Raw genomic sequence first — 27,661 nt, forward strand, 5'->3', positions numbered from 1 at the left:
CTCATCTCGGTCCTAAATTACCAACCCCGTATCCTGAGACTGTGACCCCTTGTTCTAGACTTCCCAGCCAGGGGAAACATCCTCCCTGCATCCAGTCTATCGAACCCAGTCAGAATTTTATACGTTTCAATGAGATCCCCTCTCAGTCTTCTAAACTCTAGTGAATACAGGCCTAGTCGGCCCAACTCTCCTCATATGACAGTCCTGCCATCCCAGGAATCAATCAGGTGAACCTTCGCTGCACTCCCTCTTTGGCAAATATATCCTTTCTTAGGTAAGGAGAGCAAAACTGCACACAATACTCCAGGTGCAGTCTCACCAAGGCCCTGTATAACTGTAGTGAGACATCCTTGCTCCTGTACTCAAATCCTCTTGCAATGAAGGCCAACATACCATTTGCCTTCCTAACTGCTTGCTGCACCTGCATGTTTGCTTTCAATGACTGGTGTACAAGGACACCCAGGTCCCTCTGTACATCGACACTTCCCAAGCCATCACCATTTAAATAATACTTTGTCCTTATGTTTTTCCTACCAAAGTGGATAATTTCACATTTATCCACGTTATACTGCATCTGCCGTGTGTTTGCCCACTCACTCAACCTATCTAAATCGCCTTGCAGCATCTTTGCATCCTCCTCACAACTCACAATCCCACTCAGTTTTGTGTCAGCAGCAAACTTGGAAATATTACATTTGGTTTCCTCATCCAAATCATTTAAAGATATTGTGAATAGCTAGGGCCCAAGCACTGATCCCTGTGGTACCCCCCTAGTCACTGCCCGCCACCTCGAAAAAGAGCTGTTTAGTCCTACTCTCTGTTTTCTGTCAGTTAACCAATTTTCAATCCATGTCAATACATTACCCCCAATCCTATGTGCTTTAATTATGCACACTAACCTCTTAAGTGGGACTTTATCAAAGGCCTTCTGAAAATCCAAATGCACTACATCCCTGGTTCTCCCTTATCTATTCTATCAGTTACAACCTCAAAAAACTCCAGTAGGTTTGTCAAACATGAATTTCCTTTCAGAAATCCATGTTGACTTTGTTTAATCCTGTTGATATTATCTAAGTGTGCCGTTATCACATCCTTTATAATACACTCCAGCATTTTCCCTACTACTGATGTCAGGCTAACCGCTCTGTAGTTCCCTGTTTTCTCTCTCTCTCCTTTTTTAAATAGTGGGGTTACATTTGCCACCCTCCAATCTGCAGGAACTGTTCCATAATCTATAGAATTTTGGAAGATGACAACCAATGCATCTACTATTTCCATGGCTACCTCTTTTAGTACTCTGGGATGCAGATCATCAGGCCCTGGGGATTTATCTGCCTTCAGTCCCATTAGTTTCTCCAGCACTATTTTCTTACTAATAATAATTTCCTTTAATTCTTCTTGCTCACTAGACCAATGCTTCCCTTGCATTTCTGGGACGTTATTTGTGTCCTTTTCCGTCAAGACAGAACCGAAGTATTTATTTAATTGTTCTGCCATTTCCTTGTTCCCCATTACAAATTCTCCTGTTTCTGTCTGTAAAGGACCTACATTTGTCTTCACTAATCTTTTTCTTTTTACGTACTTGTAGAAACTTTTGCAGTCGGTTTTTGCAAGTTGTGTTCCTTGCAAGTTTACTCTCATACTCTATTTTTCCCGTCTTAATCAATCTCTTGGTCCTTTTTTGCTGAACTCTAAACTGCTCCCAATCCTCAGACTTGCTACTTTTTCTGGCAACTTTGTGTAACTCCTCTTTGGAGCTAATACTATCCTTAATGTATTTTGTGAGCATAGTTGGGCCATATTTCCTTTTGTGTTTTTATGCCAGAAAGGAATGTATAACTGTTGCAATTCATGCATTTGTTCCTTAAATATTAACCATTGCCTATCCACCGTCATGCCTTTTAATGAACCTTCCCAATCTATCATAGCCAATTCATTACTCATACCTTCGTAGTTTCCTTTATTTAGATTTAGGATCCTAGTTTCGGATTGGATTACTTCACTTTCCATCTTAATAAAGAATTCAATCATGTTATGGTCACTCTTCCCGAAAGGACCCCGCACAACAAGACTATTAATTAACCCTTTCTCATTACTCAATACCCAATCTAGGATAGACTGTTCCCTAGTAGGATCCTCAACATACTGGTCTAAAAAAACCATCTCGTACACACTCCAGGAATTCATCTGCCATAGTATTATTACTAATTTGGTTTGGCCAGTCTATATGTAGATTAAAGTCACCTACAATTACTGTAGTATCCTTGCTACATGCATCTCTAATTTCCTGTGGGGTGCCACAGGGTTCAGTGCTGGGACCCCAGCTATTTACAATATACATCAATGATTTAGATGAAGGAATTGAATGTAATATCTCCAAGTTTGCAGATGACACTAAGCTGGGTGGCAGTGTGAGCTGTGAGGAGGATGCTAAGAGGCTGCAGGGTGACTTGGACAGGTTAGGTGAGTGGGCAAATGCATGGCAGATGCAGTATAATGTGGAGAAGTGTGAGGTTATCCACTTTGGTGGCAAAAGCAGGAAGACAGAATATTATCTGAATGGTGACAGATTAGGAAAAGGGGAGGTGCAACGAGACCTTGGTGGCATGGTACATCAGTCATTGAAGTTTGGCATGCAGGTACAGCAGACGGTGAAGAAGCAAAATGGCATGTTGGCCTTCATAGCTAGAGGATTTGAGCATAGGAGGAGGGCGGTATTAGTGCAGTTGTACAGAGCCTTGGTGAGGCCACACCTGCAATATTGTGTTCAGTTTTGGTCTCCTAATTTGAGGAAAGACATTCTTGCTATTGAGGAAGTACAGCGAAGGTTCACCAGATTGATTCCTGGGATGGCAGGACTGATATATGAGGAGAGACTGGATCAACCGGGCTTGTATCCACTGGAATTTAGAAGAATGAGAGGGGATCTCATAGAAACATATAAAATTCTGACGGGATTGGACAGGTTAGAAACATAGAAACATAGAAAATAGGTGCAGGAGTAGGCCATTCGGCCCTTCGAGCCTGCACCGCCATTCAATGAGTTCATGGCTGAACATGCAACCTCAGTATCCCATTCCTGCTTGCTCACCATACCCCTTGATCCCCCTAGTAGTAAGGACTATATCTAACTGCCTTTTGAATATATTTAGTGAATTGGCCTCAACAACTTTCTGTGGTAGAGAATTCCAGAGATTCACCACTCTCTGGGTGAAGAAGATTCTCCTCATCTCAGTCCTAAATGGCTTACCCCTTATCCTTAGACTGTGACCCCTGGTTCTAGACTTCCCCAACATTGGGAACATTCTTCCTGCATCTAACCTGTCTAAACCCGTCAGAATTTTAAATGTTTCTATGAGATCCCCTCTCATTCTTCTGAACTCCAGTGACTACAAGCCCAGTTGATCCAGTCTTTCTTGATATGTCAGTCCAGCCTTCCCGGGAATCAGTCTGGTGAACCTTCGCTGCACTCCCTCAATAGCAAGAATGTCCTTCCTCAAGTTAGGAGACCAAAACTGTACACAATACTCCAGGCAGGAAGAATGTTCCCATTGCTGGGGAGTTCCAGAACCAGGGATCATAGTCTAAGAATAAGGGGTAAGCCATTTAGGACCGAGATGAGGAGAAACTTCTTCACTCAGAGAGTGGTTAACCTGTGGAATTATCTACCACAGAAAGTTGTTGAGGTCAGTTCATTAGATATATTCAAAAGGGAATTAGATATGGCCCTTACGGCCAAAGGGATCAAGGGGTATGGAGAGAAAGCAGGAAAGGGGTACTGAGGTTGAATGATCAGCCATGATATTGAATGGCGGTGCAGGCTCAAAGGGCCGAATGGCCTGCTCCTGCACCTAATTTCTATGTTTCTATGTTTCTATGTTTCTATGTTTGATGCTGTCCCCTACAGTACCACTACTGTTTGAAGGCCTATAGACAACTCCCACCAATGTTTTCTACCCCTCGGTGTTCCTTAGCTCCACCCAGATTGATTCTATATCTTGATTTTCTGAGCCAATATCCTTTCTTACTATTGCTCTGATTCCATCCTTTATTAACAATGCCACACCCGCCCTCTTCCTTTCTGCCTGTCCTTCCTAAATATCAAATATCCTTAGGTACTCAATTCCCAACCCTGGTCACCCTGCAACCACATCTCCGTAATTGCAACTATATTGTATTATAATGGCTATAAATGGAGACTTGGGCCTTCATTGTCATTCTGCCGATTTAACGTCGAGATTCAATAATACCACCCACCCACTTTTTTTTGTCGTAAAGAGCATATTCACCGAAACTAGCAGCCATGAGATCGCCCAGCGTCACTTTCACCACCTCGCACACATATCGCCCACAATATCACTCACCCAAAACAATGCCCAGAAAAAATGGAACTAACCGGAACTAATCACAGCGTTATGGACGCCATGTTCTACATCACATGTCGCATCCTTTAAAAGGCTGCTGTGCTTCAACCTCGGGGGAGTTCGGATGTACTCTGGAGGTTGTTGGAGTTGATGTGAACATCTCCACAAACATCTTGATCATACTGTGACCGATTGGAATTGAATCGGTAGCTTCACCACCTGGCTGATGACCCCCCTGCGTGACACTCACACCGAAGCCGAGACGCGATACGAGAGCCACAGAGCCACTCGCAATATTGTGGAGAAAACCATTGGAGTGCTTAAGCAGTGCTTTAGATGCCTGGACCACTCAGTACATTCATTGATTGTGACCATTCGGTGGAAAACAGAGAGCTACTGCAATGGGGTCTGTCCTTTCTCAACCTCTCTTGATGACTAGTTACATGCAGCAGACTCAAGGTCGCCGAAGGTACACGTCACAGCATTATGTGCCTAATGTAAGACGTGCCAGACTGATGAGGAGGACCAGACGTTACACCCCCCGCAAGTACAGGGAGAAGCATTCTTACCTCGACTTGCCCGACACCACCTGCCTTCGGAGACTGTGCTTGCACAGAGGTTATCATTGAGGTATGCCAGCTGATAAGGGGAGATCTGCAGCCTGCCAGCACCATTAGTACAGCACTGTCTGTCGAGGTCAAAGTCACTGCGGCACTGTCATTCTATGTGTCGGGTTCTTTTCAGGCCACAGCTGGCGACATTTGCGAACTTTCTCAGCATGCCATACATTACTGCATTATCTACCAAAATTCTTTGGACTCTGGGGAGGTACCAGCAGATTGGAAAGCAGCTAATGTAACGCCTCTGTTTAAAAAAGGGGGCAGACAAAAGGCAGGTAACTATAGGCCGCTTAGTTTAACATCTGTAGTGGGGAAAATGCTTGAAACTATCATTAAGGAAGAAATAGCGAGACATCTAGATAGGAATAGTGCAATCAAGCAGACGCAGCATGGATTCATGAAGGGGAAATCATGTTTAACTAATTTACTGGAATTCTTTTGAGGATATAACGAGCATGGTGGATAGAGGTGTACCGATGGATGTGGTGTATTTAGATTTTCAAAAGGCATTCGATAAGGTGCCACACAAAAGGTTACTGCAGAAGATAAAGGTACGCGAAGTCAGAGGAAATGTATTAGCATGGATAGAAAATTGGCTGGCTAACAGAAAGCAGAGAGCCAGGATAAATGGGTCCTTTTCGGGTTGGAAATCGGTGGTTAGTGGTGTGCCACAGGGATCGGTGCTGGGACCACAACTGTTTACAATATACATAGATGACCTGGAAGAGGGGACAGAGTGTAGTGTAACAAAATTTGCAGATGACACAAAGATTAATGGGAAAGCGAGCTGTGTAGAGGACACAGAGCGGCTGCAAAGAGATTTAGATAGGTTAAGCGAATGGGCTAAGGTTTGGCAGATGGAATACAATGTCGGAAAGTGTGAGGTCATCCACCTTGGGAAAAAAAACAGTAAAAGGGAATATTATTTGAATGGGGAGAAATTACAACATGCTGCGGTGCAGAGGGACCTGGGGGTCCTTGTGCATGAAACTCTTTTTGGAGTTTACCTGCAAAACATAAACATTAAAACCATGCCACCCGCCTGGGTGACACAGCAGACATTTTCAAGGCCCCTTTTTTTTTTCTTTTTTTTTTGGTTTTTTTTTGGGGCGCTAAAATCAAATTTTTCCAGTGCCCCCTATAAAAGGGGAGGGGGACACTAAAAGTACCGGCAATGAAAACAAATTAAACTTTAAAACGTAAAATCAAATTAAAATTTGGTTGCCGGGCGTGATGATGCACTCCAGTCCCTCCGGTGCCCACCTCTCGCGGAAGGCCGCGAGTGTACCGGTGGACACCGCGTGCTCCATCTCCAAGGACACCCTGGACCAGATGTAAGAGCGGAAGAGAGGCAGACAGTCAGGTTGAACGACCCCCTCGACCGCCCGCTGCCTGGACCGGCTGATGGCACCCTTGGCCGTGCCCAGGAGCAGTCCTACGAGGAGGCCTTCGGACCTACCCGCTCCCCTCCGCACAGGGTGCCCAAAGATCAGGAGAGTGGGACTGAAGTGCAGCCAGAATTTCAGGAGTAACCCCTTCAAATAATAAAACAGGGGCTGCAACCTTGTGCATTCCATAAAAACATGGAACACGGACTCTTCCAGACCGCAGAAATTGCAGGCGGCCTGGGAGTCCGTGAACCGGCTTAAAAATTTGTTGCACGGCACTGCTCCGTGCACCACCCTCCAGGCCAAGTCCCCGATGAACAGTGGGAGGACCCCTGCGTAGAGTGCCCTCCATCGGGGACCCCCGCCTCCTTGTGCATGAAACTCTTTTAGAGTCTACCTGCAAAACATAAACATTAAACTGTGCCACCCGACCTGGGTGACACACCAGACATTTACAAGGCCCTTTTTTTCCTTTTTTTTTTTGTGTTTTGGGGTTTTTTTTGGGGTTTTTTTTTTGGGCACTAAAATCACAATTTCTCCGGTGCCCCCTATAAAAGGGAAGGGGACTCTAAAAGCACCGGCAATTAAAACAAATTAAACTTTAAAACGTAAAATCAAATTAAAATTTGGTTGCCGGGCGTGATGATGCACTCCAGTCCCTCCGGTGCCCACCTCTCGCGGAAGGCCGCGAGCGTACCGGTGGACACCGCGTGCTCCATCTCCAAGGACACCCTGGACCGGATGTAAGAGCGGAAGAGAGGCAGGCAGTCAGGTTGAACGACCCCCTCGACCGCCCGCTGCCTGGACCGGCTGATGGCACCCTTGGCCGTGCCCAGGAGCAGTCCTACGAGGAGGCCCTCGGACCTACCCGCTCCCCTCCGCACAGGGTGCCCAAAGATCAGGAGAGTGGGACTGAAGTGCAGCCAGAATTTCAGGAGCAGCCCCTTCAAATAATGGAACAGGGGCTGCAACCTTGTGCACTCAATAAAAACATGGAACACGGACTCCTCCAGACCGCAGAAATTGCAGGCGGCCTGGGAGTCCGTGAACCGGCTTAAAAATTTGTTGCACGGCACTGCTCCGTGCACCACCCTCCAGGCCAAGTCCCCGATGAATAGTGGGAGGACCCCTGCGTAGAGTGCCCTCCATCGGGGACCCCCGCCTCCTCCGGACGGCAAGATGGTATCCTTGTGCATGAAACTCTTTTGAGTTCACCTGTGAAAACATAAAAACAATAAACGGTGCCACCCGACCTGGGTGACACTCCAGACATTTTCAAGGCCCTTTTTTTCCCCCCTTTTTTTTTTTTTTTGGTTTTTTTTTGTGTTTTTCTTTTTTTTTTTTGGTTTTTTTTTTTTGGGCACTAAAATCACAATTTTCCCCAGTGCCCCCTATATAAGGGAAGGGGGACACTAAAAGCACCGGCAATTAAAACAAATTAAACTTTAAAACGTAAAATCAAATTAAAATTTGGTTGCCGGGCGTGATGATGCACTCCAGTTCCTTGTGCATGAAACTCTTTTAGAGTCTACCTGCGAAAACATAAACATTAAACTGTGCCACCCGACCTGGGTGACACTCCAGACATTTACAAGGCCCATTTTTTTTTCCCCCCTTTTTTGTGTTTTTTTTTTTTTTTTTTTGGGCACTAAAATCACAATTTTTCCCCAGTGCCCCCTATAAAAGGGAAGGGGACACTAAAAGCACCGGCAATTAAAACAAATTAACTTTAAAACGTAAAATCAAATTAAAATTTGGTTGCCGGGCGTGATGATGCACTCCAGTCCCTCCGGTGCCCACCTCTCGCGGAAGGCCGCGAGCGTACCGGTGGACACCGCGTGCTCCATCTCCAAGGACACCCTGGACCGGATGTAAGAGCGGAAGAGAGGCAGGCAGTCAGGTTGAACGACCCCCTCGACCGCCCGCTGCCTGGACCGGCTGATGGCACCCTTGGCCGTGCCCAGGAGCAGTCCTACGAGGAGGCCTTCGGACCTACCCGCTCCCCTCCGCACAGGGTGCCCAAAGATCAGGAGAGTGGGACTGAAGTGCAGCCAGAATTTCAGGAGCAGCCCCTTCAAATAATGGAACAGGGGCTGCAACCTTGTGCACTCAATAAAAACATGGAACACGGACTCCTCCAGACCGCAGAAATTGCAGGCGGCCTGGGAGTCCGTGAACCGGCTTAAAAATTTGTTGCACGGCACTGCTCCGTGCACCACCCTCCAGGCCAAGTCCCCGATGAATAGTGGGAGGACCCCTGCGTAGAGTGCCCTCCATCGGGGACCCCCGCCTCCTCCGGACGGCAAGATGGTATCCTTGTGCATGAAACTCTTTTGAGTTCACCTGTGAAAACATAAAAACAATAAACGGTGCCACCCGACCTGGGTGACACTCCAGACATTTTCAAGGCCCTTTTTTTCCCCCCTTTTTTTTTTTTTTTGGTTTTTTTTTGTGTTTTTCTTTTTTTTTTTTGGTTTTTTTTTTTTGGGCACTAAAATCACAATTTTCCCCAGTGCCCCCTATATAAGGGAAGGGGGACACTAAAAGCACCGGCAATTAAAACAAATTAAACTTTAAAACGTAAAATCAAATTAAAATTTGGTTGCCGGGCGTGATGATGCACTCCAGTTCCTTGTGCATGAATCCCAAAAAGTTAGTTTGCAGGTGCAGCAGGTAATCAGGAAGGAGAATGGAATGTTGGCCTTCATTGCGAGAGGGATGGAGTACAAAAGCAGGGAGGTCCTTCTGCAACTGTATAGGGTATTGGTGAGGCCGCACCTGGAGTACTGCGTGCAGTTTTGGTCACCTTACTTAAGGAAGGATATACTAGCTTTGGAGGGGGTACAGAGACGATTCACTCGGCTGATTCCGGAGATGAGGGGGTTACCTTATGATGATAGATTGAGTAGACTGGGTCTTTACTCATTGGAGTTCAGAAGGATGAGGGGTGATCTTATAGAAACATTTAAAATAATGAAAGGGATAGACAAGATCGAGGCAGAGAGGTTGTTTCCACTGGTCGGGGAGACTAGAACTAGGGGACACAGCCTCAAAATACGGGGGAGCCAATTTAAAACCGAGTTGAGAAGGAATTTCTTCTCCCAGAGGGTTGTGAATCTGTGGAATTCTCTGCCCAAGGAAGCAGTTGAGGCTAGCTCATTGAATGTATTCAAGTCACAGATAGATAGATTTTTAACCAATAAGGGAATTAAGGGTTATGGGGAGCGGGCGGGTAAGTGGAGCTGAGTCCACGGCCAGATCAGCCATGATCTTGGTTGAATGGCGGAGCAGGCTCGAGGGGCTAGATGGCCTACTCCTGTTCCTAATTCTTATGTTCTTATGTTTATAGACAGGCCACTGAAGCCCTGTACACATGCAGGAGGGACTTGATCAGCTTCCCTATGACCAGGGAGGCACAGAGTGAGAGGGTTCTAGGATTCTCCAGAATTGCAAACCTCCCCAAGGTGCAGGGAGCAATAGACTGTACGCATATCGTGATGTGGGCACCTTTTCAGGATGTAGAGGTTTTCAGGAACCACAAGGGATTCCACTCCCTGAATGTCCAACAGGTTGTCGACCACCAACAAATTATACTGGCAGTGAATGTTCAATTTCCGGGCAGCATCCATGATGCTCACATCCTGCGTGAGAGCACTGTATCTGACTTGTTTAACAATCAGCCACAAGGTCAATGCTGGATGCTTGGTGACACAGGATATGGCTTCGCCACCTGACTGATGACCCCCCTGTGTGACACCCACACTGAAGCCGAGAGGCGATACGAGAGCCACAGAGCCACAGAGCCACTCACAATATCGTGGAGAACATACATAAGAACATAAGAATTAGGAACAGGAGTAGGCCATCTAGCCCCTCGAGCCTGCTCCGCCATTCAACAAGATCATGGCTGATCTGGCCTTGGACTCAGCTCCACTTACCCACCCGCTCCCCACTTCTGCCCAGCTGCTGCCGACCACCGCAAGCGCGTCGTCTAAGCGTGCACCGCCGCTATTCCTCTGCAGGTTGCAGGAGGACATAGACAGGCTAAGTGAGTGGGCAAGCACTTGGCAGATGGAGTATAATGTTGGAAAGTGTGAGGTTATGCACTTTGGCAGAAAAAATCAAAGAGCAAGTTATTATTTAAATGGAGAAAGATTGCAAAGTGCTGCAGTACAGCGGGACCTGGGGGTACTCGTGCATGAAACACAAAAGGATAGTATGCAGGTACAGCAAGTGATCAGGAAGGCCAATAGTATCTTGGCCTTTATTGCAAAGGGGATGGAGTATAAAAGCAGGGAAGTTTCGTTTCAGCTGTACAGGGTATTGGTGAGGCCACACCTGGAATACTGCATGCAGTTTTGGTTTCCATATTTACGAAAGGATATACTTGCTGTGGAGTCAGTTCAGAGAAGGTTCAGTAGGTTGATCCTGGGGATGAGGGGGTTGACTTATGAGGAAAGGATGAATAGGTTGGGCCTCTACTCATTGGAATTTAGAAGAATGAGAGGTGATCTTATCGAAATGTATAAGATTATGAGGGGGCTTGACAAGGATGTTTTCATTGGTGGGGGAGACTAGAACTAGAGGGCATGATCTTAGAATAAGGGGCCGCCCATTTAGAACTGAGATGAGGAGAAATTTCTTCTCTGAGGGTTGTGGATCTGTGGAGTTCACTGCCTCAGAGAGCTGTGGAAGCTGGGACATTAAATAAATTTAAGCCAGAAACAGACAGTTTCTTAAACGATAAGAGGATAAGGAGTTATGGGGAGCGGGCGGGGAAGTGGAGCTGAGTCCATGATCAGATCAGCCAGGATCTTATTGAATGGCGTAGCAGGCTCGACGGGCCTTATGGCCTACTCCTGCTCCTACTTCTTATGTTCTTATGTTAAAGCCCATTAAGTACTTTTGAAGTGTAGCCACTGTTGTAATGTAGGAAACGGGCAGTCAATTTGCACACAGCAAACTCCCACAAACAGCAATGAGATAATGAACAGTTGATCTGTAGTTTAATGATGTTGGATGATTTATTATCCACACAAAATCTGAATTGTTACACTTCCAATGTAAAGTGTCCAGTTTATTGATTCTTTACTCAGTAATCAACAGAAACCCAGTAAAAACTGTATCATCATCATTATCTGCAAACAGTCCATTATACAAATCCCCACCGATTACTTGAAGCCACACTTTATCTCCAGTTTGTAATTGCAACAGTGTACCTCCCGAGGCCTGATCCTCACTATTCTGATAACTATCATATGTATTGAGGGTTTGAATACCATTTTTGTACAGGGAAACTCTTACATTCTTGACATAGACTGTGATATGATAAACAAAATAATAAACCCCAGAAATTTCACATGTAAATTTCCCTGTGGCGGGGTCATAGTGATTTTGGTTGTTGTATAAGATTTTTTCAAATTTGATTGGGCTGCCTGAACGAGGCAACTTGGAGGATTCTGTCAAACCAACACTAAATGCACTATTCCTTATCACTGCATTTTCACCAGTATTCCCTTTTACCCCTATTTCTCCTTTACTTCCTACTTCACCTTGAATTCCAGGACCCCCCCTGGGTCCTTCACCACCTACTTCTCCTCTGGGGCCTGGTAAACCAGTAGGCCCTATGGGACCTCGTAAACCAATATTCCCCTGAAGCCCAATAGTGCCCTTGTCCCCTTTTGGACCTCTAGGTCCTAAATTCCCTTTTATACCCTGTTGCCCTTGCAGCCCTATTTCTCCCTTGTCGGCTTTGTGTCCAAATGGTCCAGGAATTCCTTTTGGTCCTAATTTGCCAGGTATTCCTTTACTTCCTTGTTCACCTCTTCTTCCTTTTACACCAGGTGCACCAGATGACCCTAGAGTTATAAAAATGTCATTTTTAATTTAGCATTTTAGCAGTTCTATATATACATATATATGTATATATACATATTTACACATATATAATAAAGTCACTTGTATGCACAGATAATAATAGGTATATTTTCATCCTTTAGAAATAAGTATTAAAGTTTTCCTATTTTAGTTCATGAGTAGCATTTGTCCAGAAAATTGACACATCTGAGTTTCCTCCAATTATTTCATATCTTATGGACTAGTGCTTATTGAATAAATCAGGACCAGGACAGCAGATAGATGCCACAACAAATAAATCAGCATGTTTGGGGCAAGGTGGCTGAGTAGGTCAGTGCCAGCAACATTGTTGCCAAGACCTGGCTGCAGTGCTGGAAAATGTTTAATGACCTTGCCAGTCCTGCCAAGGTAAGACTCTTCTTCACATCACTCTTAGTCTGAATACATTCTTGCAACACCACACATTCTCCCCAGCATTACCAATCTAACATTTATACATGATGACTTGGATAATGTACAAAAGGGTTTCCAGTGCCTGGAGAATTATATTCCAGCAAGGAATCAATGCCTTCAAGGCGGGAAGGTAGAAAATTGGCAAGTGAAAAGGTATTTATTAGTCAGTTTGCATAATTGTGCCATGCCCTAGTTCTATACCTGTCTCTCCTTTTTTTCTATTAGTTTCAGTTGAATTCCTTTGCTTAATGTCACAATGCACTTAATACACTGTTTAATTAACAGCTAGATTATAATACACTGACAAATCGAGGTTGCTGTAATTAGGGGTCATTTCAGTCTCCCAATTCAATTTTTAGGAATCTCGTGTTAGGATCAAGAATTCAAAATGCAGAAAATGTGAGCGCAGTGTCAGTGTTCTTCACTTTGATAGCAGGTCTTGTAAATATAAATCATTACCCAACATCCATATACACTGATATAATCATTTTTCTAAAATATTGTCCAGCCCAGACAGCAGTGATAATTTCTCTAGAATCATTGGGCCCAGGTTTCGAGCCGCGCCTAGAACGGCGCAGTCCCGACCTGGACGCCCGTTTTTCGCGCCACAAAGTGCGCCTAAAAAAAACCTCCAGATTCTCCACCTTACTGCAGGTCCTCTAGCCCTTGGCACGGCGCAGCAGGAGCTGTAGGGGGCGGAGCCAGGTCCCTGCGCTGAAAACAGTGCCGGGACCTCTGCACATGCGTGCTACAGTGGGCGCGCAAGTGCAGTAGCTCCAGGCGCCCAAAAGTGTGTGGGAGGGACCAAAGCACGCAGCTCCTAGCCCTGGCCGAATGGCCTCACTGGGGCTGCGTGAATAAGGCTCCTCCCACGGCCAGCTCCTGTTTCCTCCCGACCCGACTCGACTCCCGATTCCCGCCCCCCGCCTCCAGACCGGACCCGACCCGACTCCCGCTTCCCCCCACCCCCCGCCCCTGGACCGGACCCGACTCCCACATCCCCCTCCCCCCCCCCCTCCCGACCCGACCCAACTCCCGCTTCCGCCCCCCCCGGCCCGGACTGGATCCGACCTGACCTCCCCCCCCCCGACCTGACCTCCCTCTCCCTCCCTCCCCCCCAACCCGAACCGAACCGACCTCCCTCCCACCACCCCCCCGACCCGACCCAATGCCACCTACCTGTAAATCTGGTGCTGGGGACGGGCCCTGCCCGAAGTCTCGGGCCCGGCCCACTCAGCCTTTCTCCCCCTTCTCCTTCCCCCCCCCCATCTCCTTTCCCCCCATCTCCTTTTCCCCCCATCTCCTTTCCCCCCTCATCTCCTTTCCCCCATCTCCTTTCCCCCCCATCTCCTTTCTCCCCCCTCCCCCTTCTCCCCCATCCCTCTTTCTCCCCCATCCCTCCCCCCTCTCTCCCTCTACCCCCCTCCTCCCCCTCCCCTCGCTGTCAGAAACACAGACACTGACAGACAGAGAATGAGAGGCACACACAGACAGACAGAGAGATAGAGACACTGACAGAGACACACTGAGGGGGGCATCCCAGCACGCTGTTGGAGGGCTCCCGGTGCTGCAGTTGGTAAGTAGAAAATGTTTTATTTATTGATTTTTTTAAAATTATTTCTTATTAATTTTTTTTGATTGATTTATTGGTTGATTTATTGATGTATTTATCATTTATTATTGATGATGGCTCTTTATTTGTAAAACTGAAGTGTTTAATGTTTGTAAACTTCCCTTTAAACCCGCCTCCCCCATTCCCTACGCCTGATTTGTAACCTACGCCTGATTTTCTAAAGTGTAGACAAGGTTTTTTCGAGCAAAAAAAATCTTCACTTACTCCATTCTAAGTTAGTTTGGAGTAAGTTTTCACTGACGAAACTTTGAAAACAGGCGTAAGTGGCTGGACACGCCCCCTTTTGAAAAAAAAATTCTGTTCCAAAGTGAAACTGTTCTAACTGACTAGAACTGGAGCAAACTAAATGACGAGAATTCCAATTTCTAAGATACTCCGTTCTACACCAGTTGCTCCTAAAAATCAGGAGCAAATCATGTGGAAACTTGGGGCCATTATATCTCATGTGCCCATTGGACATTCGAACATGGTGAACACTTGGATAGTAATTTAGTGGAAAATATTAGACTCTTGCCTGGTTGTCCGGGTTCGCCTTTTGATCCCTCAGGGCCTGGAGGTCCAAATTTCCCAATTTCACCTATTTAAAAACAGTTCTGTGGAAATTATCACAAAATCTTTACATTTGTTGAAAAAGTTAAAATTCTATGTAACTTAACACAACATTGAAGAACATTTTTCAACTTATTGAAAAGCTACTTTGTGGTGTTTATATTAACAACTTTCTCCATATTAACATGGGGGTAAATGTTCACCTTCAGCACTGGGGCAGTGATCTGGCAGATAGCATTACCCTCCTCTTATTTTCAGTCCATTAATATCCAAAGAATAAAAGTTGGACAGGTTTTAGAACAGGCAGCTGATTCTCTCCGTGGGATTACCATCCCGGCAGTGAAGGTGAAAATTTACCCAACATTTTCCGTCCATGTAGTTGGGTGCTAGAAGTAAACCAATAGTGCAATTTACCACAACTCACACATATATATCTAGTGTTTACCTGTAAAGGCCTTACACTTTCTCACAGGTTGACAGGAACATTTCGAGGTCAATGTTCATCTTCACTATATGGGCTGTAATCTGGTGGAACGGATCGCTTGCCCGCTATAAAACAAAACCGAGATTCTATGGAAATCAATGGAATGAGAATTGGATAGTTTGAAGTAACAGGCGAGCAATCCACTCCACCAGATTATCACCTCTAGAGTGAAGACACTAAAAACATCCCAATTTTAAGAATAAAAGTGTTTAGTAATGATAAAATTGATTCATATATATATAAATGTTAAAAGTGTAGATTCTGGAGTATCCCTGTTAAAAGCGAAGACCAGTACAAATTTGTGTTCACATTTGAGGACCAGAGCTGCACCTGGGCATGCCTGCCTCAGGGGCTTCACAATGCCCCGACGATCTTCCACAAAAGAATGGCTGCAATTTTAAAAGACTTTTCCCACCCTACCTGCTTGCTGACGACCTACTGCTGGCAACCAACAGCATGGAGGAGCATCTGTCCCTTTAGCACGAACTGTTGATGTTGTTGGCTTAGGTGTGACTAAAGGTGAATCCCTGTAAGGCTCAATTAGTAAAAGAACGGGTCACCTTTCTAGGAGTGTCTATTTCTCCAGAGGGATCATCCCGTGACGTCCCAAGGTGGAGATAATACAGCGACTGCAAATACCCACTTCAAAAACAGCCCAACAATCATTCTTGGGTCTGGTGGGGTACCAAAGGAACTTTATCCCAGGTTTTGCAGAGTGCGCAAAGCCCCTGTATGATTTGATAAAACTGCAGGGCGATGACATATGCCCAGTATGGACTGATGCTCACGTATGACTGATGGCTAAATTAAACACTTCAGTGATAAGGCCGCATGTCTGATTCCTTCGGATCCCACGCAGCCCTTTCATTTAGAGAACAAAGCCTTACTGCAGTTCTGTGCCAAACATGAGGTGATCGACGACAGCCAATCGCATATGCGTCTCGAATCCTGCAGGGGGCAGAAAAAACATATACTGCATGCGAGCGCCACCTACTGGCCGCCTTCTGGGCGATACATCACTTTACTTTTATTACAGGGTTACAGGCTACAATCCTGCTCAGCGGACACACACCTTTGAAACTACTGATGAAACCATGAGCTTCGTTAGTTTCCTCGCAGTGCCTCAGCAAATGGACATTGGAATTTATGGAAAGAGACAGTGATACCATTTCTGATCTATGAGGGGGACCCACATATATGTCCGTTACCCCTGATTAACTTTGAGACCCATCCTGTGCAGAAAGAGCCCATACAGGTTGCCGCAGATGTCTACATCGATGAGTCCTCATATCACATTGAGGGATCCCCCACACCGGGTATGCTGTGGTATTGCCAGAAGGACCCTCAGATAGACCCGTGAATATTTGGTCAGATAGTGCCTATGCGATAAACACCATGCTCTCCTTGCCCCTATACCACAAAAATGACTATTGTACAATAGATGTCAAGGCCCTGGTCCATGGGCCCTGGTTACACCTGCTCTGGTCATACCTTAAACAGCGATCCCAGCCCTGCTTCATAGGAAAGGTAGCAGCCCATAGAAAAGGGGGTCCACATAATGAGGGAAATTTCAGAGCAGACAGAGCAGCCAAGGATGCTGGGATTGATGGGGAGATAGAGGATATAGTTGTTGAGCTGTTAGCAAAGCCTCCCCAACAGATCACCTAGATTTAAAATTCCTGTAGCAGCAATACTGGTTATATGCTGTTGTATGCACCTGGCACGAGGAGGGCAGACCCCTTCCTCAACCAACAGCCTGGGCTCCCAATACCATACTAGCCACTGCCCCTGACTCAGATGCGCAGTTGCTGATGTTCAAAAGAAGCCTTTGAGCCCTGGTGGTAGGGACCACATACGATTATAGACCGATTGAACCCCGCGGTTTATTTGATTCAGTTACCGGGGAAAACGGATGTTAAGTACAAGAAGTGGTTTCACATTAATCAGTTAAAAACTGCCAAAGAGTAAATGCTGCACTGATCTTGTTTCCCACAGACCATGTTACAGATCCTCACGATTGTCAGGACGATACCGGCCACAACCGAAGCCGAGGGAAGATGGAGAAGCGGGAGCTGCAGCATGACTTACGAACATCATCAATGTGCTTCGAGAAGCGACGGTGCAATGAAGATACAGGAAGGGGAGGGTCTCCGCTGGAGATGTTATTGTATTATAGTAAATTCCCCACGTGTGGTATACACCTTACGACGTGGCGACTGAGTCAGACCATTCACTTTTCTCTCTCTCTCTAAGTTTAAAACCCATTCTACAGCAGTCATCCACCTCACAGAAACATAAACAGCAGAGCTATCAGTACTCTCTCAATGTTTATGGTATGCGAGCCTGAGGAGATAAACCATATGAGGTGTCAATAAGGATATTTCCCTCTCAAGGTGAGGAGTCTGAAAGAATAAAAGTGTTTAGTAATGATAAAATTGATTCTGTATATATACTAAAAGTGCAGGTTGTACGAAAAGACAAATTTAAAGTGACAAAATGGATACCTTCCCCAAGTTCATGTCTCCTGGCTGGGCAGAGCTCAAGGAACAAAGGAAGGATGGCTTTGAAACTCACCAAACTAAAAAGGTGTTAATTGGAAAGCAATTAACCTAATCAAGGAATGGCACCCTGCCTCCAGACAAACACATGTATGAGGAGAAGCCAATCTGGAACGGCCCTGGAAACAATACCCAATCCTGGGGCTTTCTGAGAAACAATGGCCTGAAGGAATATAAAAAGTCAAGCCAAAGATTGCTGGGTCTCCCTCTTTTCTTAAGCACACGGCATAAGCAGGACCTTCCTCTACAGACAAAGAAGCAGGCCGTGTGCCAGAGGGAAGTGACATATACCTTTTTATAAATCATTATTGTAACATCATTGTATCTGTTGTAACTAAGTAGTTCCGTAGGATAGCTGACGACTGCTGATAGATGTACGTGTGTGTGTGTTTAATAAACTATTCCAAATTGTTTTCAAAGAATCAGTCTTGCTGTCAATTTAATGCCAGAGATTTAGAAATCTTACACAATTGTGGATAATCAAGGGGCGATAGGGAGGGAGGAACTTAATACAATCACTATCACTAAAGAAGTAGTACTCGGTAAAATAATGGGACTAAAGGCAGACAAGTCCCCTGGACCTGATGGCTTACATCCTAGGGTCTTAAAAGAAGTGACTGCAGAGATAGTGGATGCATTGGTTGTAATCTACCAAAATTCCCTGGATTCTGGGGCAGTCCCAGCGAATTGGAAAACTGTAAATGTAACACCCCTATTTAAAAAAGGAAGCAGACAAAAAGCAGGAAACTGTAGACCAGTTAGCCTAACATCTGTCATTGGGAAAATGCTGGAGTCCATTATTAAGGAAGCAGTAGTGGAACATTTGGAAAAGCATACTTCAATCAAGCAGAGTCAGCATGATTTTATGAAAGGGAAATCATATTTAACAAATTTGCAGGAGTTCTTTGAGGATGTAATGAGCAGGGTGGATAAGGGGGAAGCAGTGGGTGTGGTGTATTTGGATTTCCAGAAGGCATTCGATATGGTTACTGCACAAGATAAAAGTTCACGGGGTTGGGGGTAATATATTAGCATGGATAGAGGATTGGCTAACTAACAGAAAACAGAGAGTCGGGATAAATGGGTCATGTTCCAGTTGGCAAACAGTAACTCGTAGAATGCCACAGGGATCGGTGCTGGGCCTCAACTATTTACAATCTATATTAATGAATTGGATGAAGGGACTGAGTAATGCAGCCAAGTTTGCTGATGAAACAAAGATGGGTGGGAATTGTGAAGAGGACCCAAAAAATCTGTAAAGGGATATAGACAGGCTAAGTGAGTGTGGGCAAAATTTGGCAGATGGAGTATAATGTGGGAAAATGTGAGGTTATCCACTTTGGCAGAAAAAATAGAAAAGCAAGTTATAATTTAAATGGAGAAAAATTGCAAAGTGTTGCAGTACAGAGGGACCTGGGGGTCCTTGTGCGTGAAACACAAAAAGTTAGTATGCAGCAAGAAATCAGGAAAGTAAATAGAATGTTGGCTTTTATTGCAAGGGGGATAGAGTACAAAAGCAGAGAAGTCCTGCTACAACTGTATAGAGTATTGGTGAGGCCACACCGAGAGTACTGCGTACAGTTTTGGTCTCCGTATTTAAGGAAGGATATATTTGCATTGGAGGCTGTTCAGAGAAGGTTCACTTGGTTGATTCTGGAGATGAGGGGTTTGACTTATGAAAATAGGTTGAGCCTATACTCATTGGAGTTCAGAAGAATGAGAGGTGATCTGATTGAAACATATAAGATAATGAGGGGGCTCGACCAAGTGGATGCAGAGAGGATATTTCCACTCATAGGGGAAACTAAAACTAGGGGACATAGTCTCAGAATAAGGGGCCGCCCATTTAAAACTGAGATGAGGAGGAATTTCTACTCTCAGAGGGTTTTAAATCTATGTAATTCTCTGCCCCAGAGAGCTGTGGAGGCTGGGTCATTGAATATATTTAACACGGAGATAGACAGATTTTTGAGCGAGAAAGGAATAAAGAGGTATAAGGTGGAGGCAGGGAAGTGGAGCTGAGTCCATGATCAGATCAGCCATAATCATATTAAATGGCGGAACAGGCTCGAGGAACCAGGTGGCCGACTCCTGCCCCTATTTCTTATGATGATTGCACAGGATATACGACACAGAAACAGGCCATTCGGTCCAATAGTCCATGCCAGCATTTATGCTCCATTTGAGCCTCCTCCTGTCTTTCCTCATTTAACTTTATCAGCATAACCCTCTGTTCCCTTCTCTTTCATATGCTTGTCTAGCCTCCCCTTAAATGCTATTCGCTTCAGCCACTCCCTGTAGTAGCAAGTTCCACATTCTCACCACTCTTTGGGTATAGACATTTCTTCTGAATTCCCTATTGGATTTCTTGGTGACTATCTTATATTGATGGCCTCTAGTTATGCTCTTCCCCACAAGTGGAAACATTCTCTCTGTACTCACTCTATCAAAATCCTCCATAATTTTAAAGACCTCTATTAGGTCACCCCTCAGCCTTATTTTTTCAAGAGCAAAGAGACCCAGCCTTTCCTGATATGTATACCCTCACATTTCTAGTTTCATCCTTGTAAATCTTCTCTGTACCCTCTCCAGTGCCTCTATATCCTTTTTATAATATGGCGACCAGAACTGTACGCAGTGTGGTCTAACCAAAGTTCGATACAGGTTTCGCATAACTTCCCTACTTTTCAATTCTATACCTCTAGAAATAAACCCTACTGCTTGGTTTGCTTTTTTATGGCCTTGCTAACCTGTGTCAGTACTTTTAGTGATTTGTGTATTTGTACTCTGAGATCCCTTGGTTCCTCTACCCGACCTAGACTCGCACCCTCCAAGTAATAAGTGAACTCCCTATTTTTCCTACCAAAATGTAATACCTCACATTTACCTGTGTTGAACTTCATTTGCCAATTATATGCCCATTCTGCAAGTTTATTAATGCTGTCCTATAATTTGTTGCAGTCCTTCTCAGTATTGACTATCGCCCCTAATTTTGTGTCATCCGCAAATTTAGAAATTGTGGTTTTGATTCCAAATTCTAAATTGTGAATATAAATTGTGAACAACAGTGGTTCCCACACTAATCCTTGTGGAGCACCACTACCCACCTCTTGCCAATGTGAACAGCTATATTTTACCCCTACTCTCTGCTTTCTGTCTTGAAGCCAGCTAGCAATCCATTCTGCTACTTGTCCTCTGACTCTGCATTCTCTGATCTTGTTCATCGGTCTATTATGGTGTACCTAATCGAAGGCCTTTTGAAAATCCAGATAGATTACATCTACTGCATTACCGTTGTCTACTCTCTCTGTTACCTCTTCAAAAAGTTCAATGAGGTTCAAGCAAGACTTCCCCTTTTGAAATCCAAGCTGACTATTCATTGTTATATTTTTGGTTTCCAGATGTTCTTATTTTCTCCTTTAGTAGAGATTCCATTATTTTTCCTATCACCAATGTTAAGCTGACTGGTCTATAATTACCTAGATTTTAAAAAAATGCATGGATACAATCCATCCAGACCAGGGGTTTTTATCTTCTTTGAGTTTGATGTTTATTTAATATATCCCCTCTTTTTATTTTAAATGCACTTATTTGATTACTAATCTCATCATCCAATGTCATTTCCACAAGTTCTATCTTCCTGGTAAATACTGAAACAATATAATTATTTAATATTTCTGCCATCTCTCTATCATTACCTGTGGTATTATCCTGTCTATCCCTTAATGGCCCTATTCCCATCCCAACCTTCCTTTTTTATTGTTGTGCCTGTAAAAGATTTTACTATTTTGTTTTCTGTTCTTTAATCAATTAATTTCATAGTTCCTCTTTGCCTTCCTAATTGTTTTTTTTTACTTCTCTCCTAATCTTTTCATATTCTCCCTCATCATGCGCTCCCCTGCTGTCTATGTACTTAATGTATGCCTCTTTCCTTACTCTCAATTGTTTCCTTCTGGTTTTATTCATTCATGGAGTCTCATTAGTGGTTAGTTTGTTCTTTCCTTTTAGCAGAATATATGGTTCCTGCACTCTGTTGAACACCATTTTAAATGTTTCCCATTGCTGTTCTACATTGTTTTTTGCTAATATTGTTGCCCATTTTATTTTCCCAAGTTCTATTCTCAGCCCCAATGTGTCTTCTTCATATCATGTAGAGTGCAGCAAACACACACATCCATGCCCTTTAATTAGAATTTATATCAAGCTGTTGAAATTCCTTCATGTGAAGCCCTGTAACTCCATCTTTTATAGTGTGCTATTCTAGAATGCAGTAAAGCTAACTGATGTGATAAATATGTAAAATTCAATGCATTATTGTGAATGGCGCATTTATTCTCATATTTAGCCAGTTGTGGCTGTAGAACTTGGATGAAAATAAAATCGTGGAAGTGAGGGGATTGAGCTGTGAGTGCTATATACGGAGCAGGATCGAGGGGCCGTATGGCCTACTCCTGCTCCTATTTCTTACGTTCTTATGCTCAAAGCTGACTCATATCTAAAATATCATGAATTTCAAGAGTTTAAAAATCCTGAGTCTTGAATCTATGGGCTCCATTTTGGCCACTAGAGATTTCTGGCATACTTGCCAGAGGTGGACCAGTTTTCCATGCTTGGAAGTGCGGCAAAAATCTTCGGGCCGATTTTGGCCGCTGTCCCGAGCCTTCTAACTGCTGGTGTGGCGTGGCAACTGGGTCCGTGGGCGGAGCCAGCGTCCTGTGCTGGAAACGGTGCCGGGACACTGGACTTGCGCAGTAGGATCGGGATTTGCCGTGATCGTACATGCGCAGTAGAATCGGGTCAGTGGGTGAGTGAGAGCTGCAGTTTCAACTGACCGCGCATGCACAGTAGAATCGGGCTCCCGATACTTTGCCGCGTTTCTGCCCAGCCCAGCCAGCCCCTCCCTCCACCTCCCCCACCCTTCTCTTCAGCCTCCCGATACTTTTCCACGTTTCTGCCGAGCCCAGCAAGCCCAGCCTCTCCCTCCAGCCCCCACCCTTTTCTTCAGCCTCCCGATACTTTTCCGTGTTTCTGCCCAGCCCTTACCTTTTCTTCCCTTCAGCCTTTCGATGCATTTTTGCCAGCCGCCCATTTCCCAGGCCGAATGGCCTCCCGTACAGGCCGGCCCGCTGCCTTCCCCGGCAGAGTTCAATTCAAGGTAAGATTTACTACAATTATTTATTTGTTATTCAATTGTTTACCTGAGTTCTTTATTTTTATTGAGTTATTTCAACTTTCATTTGCAATGTTTGGTGCTTGGATGCAGGTCCTTACATACTTTACCTGCGACGATTTCTTAACTGCCCGCAAGGTTTTTCAGAGCTGGCCACATACGCCGACTTAAGTGGATTTGGAGTAACTTTTAGCTGGCCAGAATGGCCAAAACTGCTGAAAGTGGCTGGGAACGCCCCCTTTAAAAAAAAACCTGAACTAAAAAAAATAGTACCTAACTGAGTTACTCTGGAGCAAGTTGATTGGGGAAAATGACATTTTTTAACTTATGCCAGAAAAAACAACTTACTCCAAAAAAATTGGAGCAAGTCATGGCCCGTTTGGTGGTTATTCACAGATTTGAAAATTGTATATGATAATGATTAGATGTACTGTGTACTGCTTCTTCACTGATATACAATTACAATATTGTCTGTGTTATATTGGCTATAATTTAATTTTGTATCTGACCTCAGAAGATAAAACAGCACTCGGAGTCAGTAAAACAGAACTGTGCACATGTTACACACAATGTTATTTCTCTACCATAAATAGTGTGGTATGTTTATTTAATTTAATTTAATTAGATTAACATTTCAGGTGAGGATTTATATCAGAATGGCTAGTTAGAAAGAAATAGCTAAAGTTTGGTACTTCTAACTATGCAAAACAGTAAAAGTATGTCTTTAGATCACGTTACCTGTATCTCCTTTCTCCCCCGTAGAGCCATCCCGCCCATCCCGTCCAGGCATGCCATTATGACCAGGATTTCCCGGAATTCCAGGATGTCCACCTAAACATGTCTCCTTTCTGTGCACCTCAGTGTTCACCAGGGTGATCAGTACAAATAGTGACCAAATCGGCATTCTGGATTCAGATCCTCAATATCAGGGTTTTCATAGTAAAACTCTAATGATAATAATCACAACAATTTCAGTACAGGGCACAAATCTAAAGAAACAAGCAAAAGACTTAATAACAAATATTATTGCAGAATTATTTCTAAATGGTTTGATATGTGAATAAAGGTTAATTATGAGATAACTGCCTTGCAAGGAGATATATTCAAACATATTTAACAGTCTAAGGATAAGGGGTAAGCCATTTAGGACCGAGATGCGGAGGAACTTCTTCACCCAGAGAGTGGTGAACCTGTGGAATTCTCTACCACAGAAAGTTGTTGAGGCCAATTCACTAAATATATTCAAAAAGGAGTTAGATGAGGTCCTTACTGCTAGGGGGATCAAGGGGTATGGCGAGAAAGCAGGAATGGGGTACTGAAGTTGAATGTTCAGCCATGAACTCATTGAATGGCGGTGCAGGCTAGAAGGGCCGAATGGCCTACTCCTGCACCTATTTTCTATGTTTCTATGTTTCTATGATGATGAATGGTTAAACCAGTTATTAAAACAAGTGATGAAAAAAAGGCCAAACCAGGTGGATCAACTGGTATGGGAGAGATTAAAGGTTTTGCTTGGACAAGGGCATTAAAGGTGGACATGATGGAATGGAATGGAATGGTTAAGCAGATCAATGGCTGCAGAACTCTTGTTGTAAATAGAGAGCAAAAGGCGAGGCAGTTGGGAATTAGCAAGTGCAGTTGTAAATGATTTAGGGGAGAGATTTTTCCAAGATGGACACAGAAGGAAGTGAGGTTGAAAGGGGGTAGGGGGATGTGGGTTTGAGGGATACAAGGAAGTGGTTCAAGATGATCTTGTCTGTCATAGAGACCACAGGAGTAGAGAGACCACGGGAGATGGCAAGCTGAAAGAGGTGGCCATGGATACAGGAAGATCAGGTAGATATGGAGGGAGAGGTTTAGGGAAAAAAGAAAGAGCTCGACTTTCCACTTAGATCACTAGGGCCCAAAAAATGGGCGAAGTTCCAGCCTTAGCGATGTTTCAGCTCTCAGGATCGCTGCAACGTCGCCCATTTTTCGGATTGCAACTTTCGGCATTTTCTTTCCGGCGATAGCCCAGTGATAGCTCAGCGATGTGGATTGGGCCTTAGCGATGCAAAATGGGCCCCAGCGATGTGGAAGGCAAGGCATCCCTAGCAATGGTCTTTCTGCACATGCGTTTTTTTTGCAAAGAAGTTTTCCCGCAATTCGGGAGGGTCCGGGATCATCCAGGTATGCGCATTAGGCAAAGGGAAGGGGAGAGAGAGAGAAGAGATTAAAGACACAGAGAGACACAGAGAGACAGAGACAAAAATAAAAATCAATAATCCAGAGAAATATGTCCAACCTGGAAGAGTCGGCGGAGAGTGGCCAGGATGTGGAGGGGAGTAGGAGAGCAAAACCCTTCTCCAACGAGGCCCTCGTCCAGGAGGTGCACTCGAGGTGGGGCCAATTAACCCGGGGTGGGCATGGGAAACCTCCACCCGGACATATCGGAAAATTTGGGGTGAGATTGCTGATGTGGTGTACTCGGTGTCCCACAAACCGAGGGGATCAGACCAATGCCGCAAGAGGTGGAACGGCTTGGTTGCTTCGGCAAGAGTAAGTATTAAATAGATTTTAAATTCTGATGATCCACTGAATATGTAAATCTGCCAGATTTGAAATTAAGCTGGGTATTCTTGTGTAGATTCCCTGCTAAGATTTGGACAGGGTTCTGAACCTGTGCCCTTTAAGTCTAATTTTGGCACCGTCTCCTTTTGGGTTACGTAGGTGGATGGGGCACGGCTGAGCACTGAGGGGTCCGGTCACTTTCACCTACACTGTGTCAGTTTCTCCGGCTGCTGTCACTTACACAGTGACCCAGCCTGGACTGGGGGAGAGCTGCCCTGGCTCACCGTTCTGCTTTGGGACATTAGCTCCTGTCATTGCCGAGCTCACCAGCTATCCTGATTTCCCCCTCACCCCGCACACCCCCCCCCCCCCACCCCACCCCCAGGGGCCCTCAGGGAGACTGTAGTAGAGATGTTTGTGTCAAGCGTTAGATACTAAACATGATCTTTGTTATAATCATGCATCAATTGTGGATACAAACCCTGTTAGCATATAACATTGGAAACTGTTGTCTTTCCATGATATTACCTAATCAATTAGAATATGCCATGCTCTTGTCACGTTTGCAGAGGAAGATATTTAAGAATCAGGCTGAGCGCAGACGCACGGGAGGAGACCCTGCCTAGCTCAACATCCTAACGGACCTCGAGGAACATGCAGCAGCACTTGTGGGCCACCACCCGTGGTGGTGCAGATCCCTCCCTTGCGTCACGTAAGTAATGTGTAAAGCAGTGGTAATTCAAAGTAATGTAACGGCATTTCATTATAATATATGAATGATGTCATGTTATGCATGTAGCTTCTGTACTACTCTCAGGTTAACAACATAAGAACATAAGAAATAGGAGCAGGAATAGGCCACCTGGCCCCTCGAATTCCACATAGATGTACTACCATATGATGTAATAATACGTAACATCTCTTGGTTCCCAATTATTGCAGTACTGTTGTTCCTCCTACGTATGCCCGCGCAGCGCAAGAATGTGTACCCTTCTGTTCTAATAAGCTCAATAAGCTCAATTGTGTTTTGCAGGTCCAACTCCGCAGGCACAAAAGGAGACTGTCCCTGTCCCCTTACAGGTGATTATCACCACGGGTGGTGAGGAGGAGACCACGGAGCCAGAGGAGGAGATGGAGACCGAGGAGGATGTCCCTTGCATCACGTCAACTGTTGCACCTGCAGCCACATCGTCGGCTTCAACTTCAACAGAAGTAGTGAGCCCAAGCGGCTTGGAGCAGGCGACCCCAATGCGCCCAACAGTGCCCACGCCGACCCCACGCAGCTTGAGTCAGCAAGGTCGGCACGCGCTGTGACGAGCAGATTCTAAGGCAGACATGACCACACTGTGCAGGGAGAGCATCGACCTGAGTCGAGAGCTCCTCCAGGTGATTAACGGGAACATCGCCACAATGTCCGCTCACACATCGGAGGGTATCGAACGCATGGTTGTGCCAATGGACCAGCAGACCACCGCCATCAATGCCATCCGGCATGTGGTAATGACGGGAGACAGCACTGCACTCCAGGGTGCCGTCCCACCAGCACAGATGCGAGTCAGGAGGAAGAACTTCCTTCTGGCTTGGAAACCGTTTTGTCAGAAACATCTTCTCCTCCACCACCCCCTGAGAGGATACTGCCACTGTCACCCCACGCCCCCCCCCCCACCACCCCCAACCTGGGCAGCATGCCTTGAGATCATCTACTGTAAGTCGTGCAGGCTGTGGGATTAAAATGGGGGCGTAGGTCATGGGGGGGGTGGGGGTTGGATCTGGAGGGAAGTGTGGCCACAGGTAGGGAGGGGGGATTGTTATTGTTGCTGTTATTAAAAATGTGTTGAGTGTTGGGAGGGTGTTTGTTGAATTTTATTGTTGGGTGACTGTTGGGGGGGGGGGGGGTTATTTTGAAAAAAAAATTATACATTTTTAAAATTATTTTTAAAAATTATTTGAAATGTTACAATTGTGGTGCACTGACTTCTAAAAACGTACGGTATAACATGACTACAATTCTTAGAAAACAATGACCAGGCCAGGCA

General features: G+C 45.1%; 1 protein-coding gene and 1 long non-coding RNA gene across 4 annotated transcripts; one reads left to right on the forward strand and one right to left on the reverse strand.

The window, feature by feature from the left end:
* Positions 1-11,378: 11,378 nt before the first annotated feature.
* Positions 11,379-23,979, reverse strand: LOC139275161 (complement C1q and tumor necrosis factor-related protein 9A-like). 3 transcript variants are annotated; one of them, XM_070892240.1, is made up of 3 exons: positions 23,814-23,979; positions 14,829-14,891; positions 11,379-12,230 (listed from the first exon to the last, which is right to left on the reverse strand). In XM_070892240.1, exons 1-3 carry the CDS (start codon positions 23,977-23,979, stop codon positions 11,461-11,463), a joined length of 999 nt encoding a protein of 332 aa, XP_070748341.1. In that variant the 3' UTR covers positions 11,379-11,460. The 3 variants fall into 3 exon arrangements, 2 of the variants coding, with proteins under 2 accessions (XP_070748341.1, XP_070748342.1); XM_070892241.1 differs by lacking the exon at positions 23,814-23,979 and adding an exon at positions 22,492-22,597; XR_011595683.1 differs by lacking the exon at positions 23,814-23,979 and adding an exon at positions 22,492-22,578 and having other exon boundaries at positions 12,195-12,230; positions 14,829-14,907.
* On the forward strand, positions 22,715-27,421 carry LOC139275162 (uncharacterized). Its single transcript, XR_011595684.1, has 3 exons — positions 22,715-23,060; positions 26,195-26,337; positions 26,659-27,421. It is a non-coding gene; the product is annotated as an uncharacterized lncRNA (long non-coding RNA).
* The last annotated feature ends 240 nt before the right edge of the window (positions 27,422-27,661 follow it).

The sequence above is a fragment of the Pristiophorus japonicus genome, chromosome 10 (genome assembly GCF_044704955.1).
Source record: "Pristiophorus japonicus isolate sPriJap1 chromosome 10, sPriJap1.hap1, whole genome shotgun sequence".
NCBI classification, from domain to species: domain Eukaryota; kingdom Metazoa; phylum Chordata; class Chondrichthyes; family Pristiophoridae; genus Pristiophorus; species Pristiophorus japonicus.

What these genes read in the sequence shown, in the direction of transcription:
- LOC139275161 (XM_070892240.1), bottom strand. Translation starts at nt 23,979, where the DNA reads ATGCCGATTTGGTCACTATTTGTACTGATCACCCTGGTGAACACTGAG. An exon ending in GGGGGAGAAAGGAGATACAG is followed by an intron (nt 14,892 to 23,813) that starts GTAACGTGATCT and finishes GTTTTTAAATAG; the next exon opens with GTGAAATTGGGAAATTTGGA. An exon ending in AGGCGAACCCGGACAACCAG is followed by an intron (nt 12,231 to 14,828) that starts GCAAGAGTCTAA and finishes TTATAACTCTAG; the next exon opens with GGTCATCTGGTGCACCTGGT.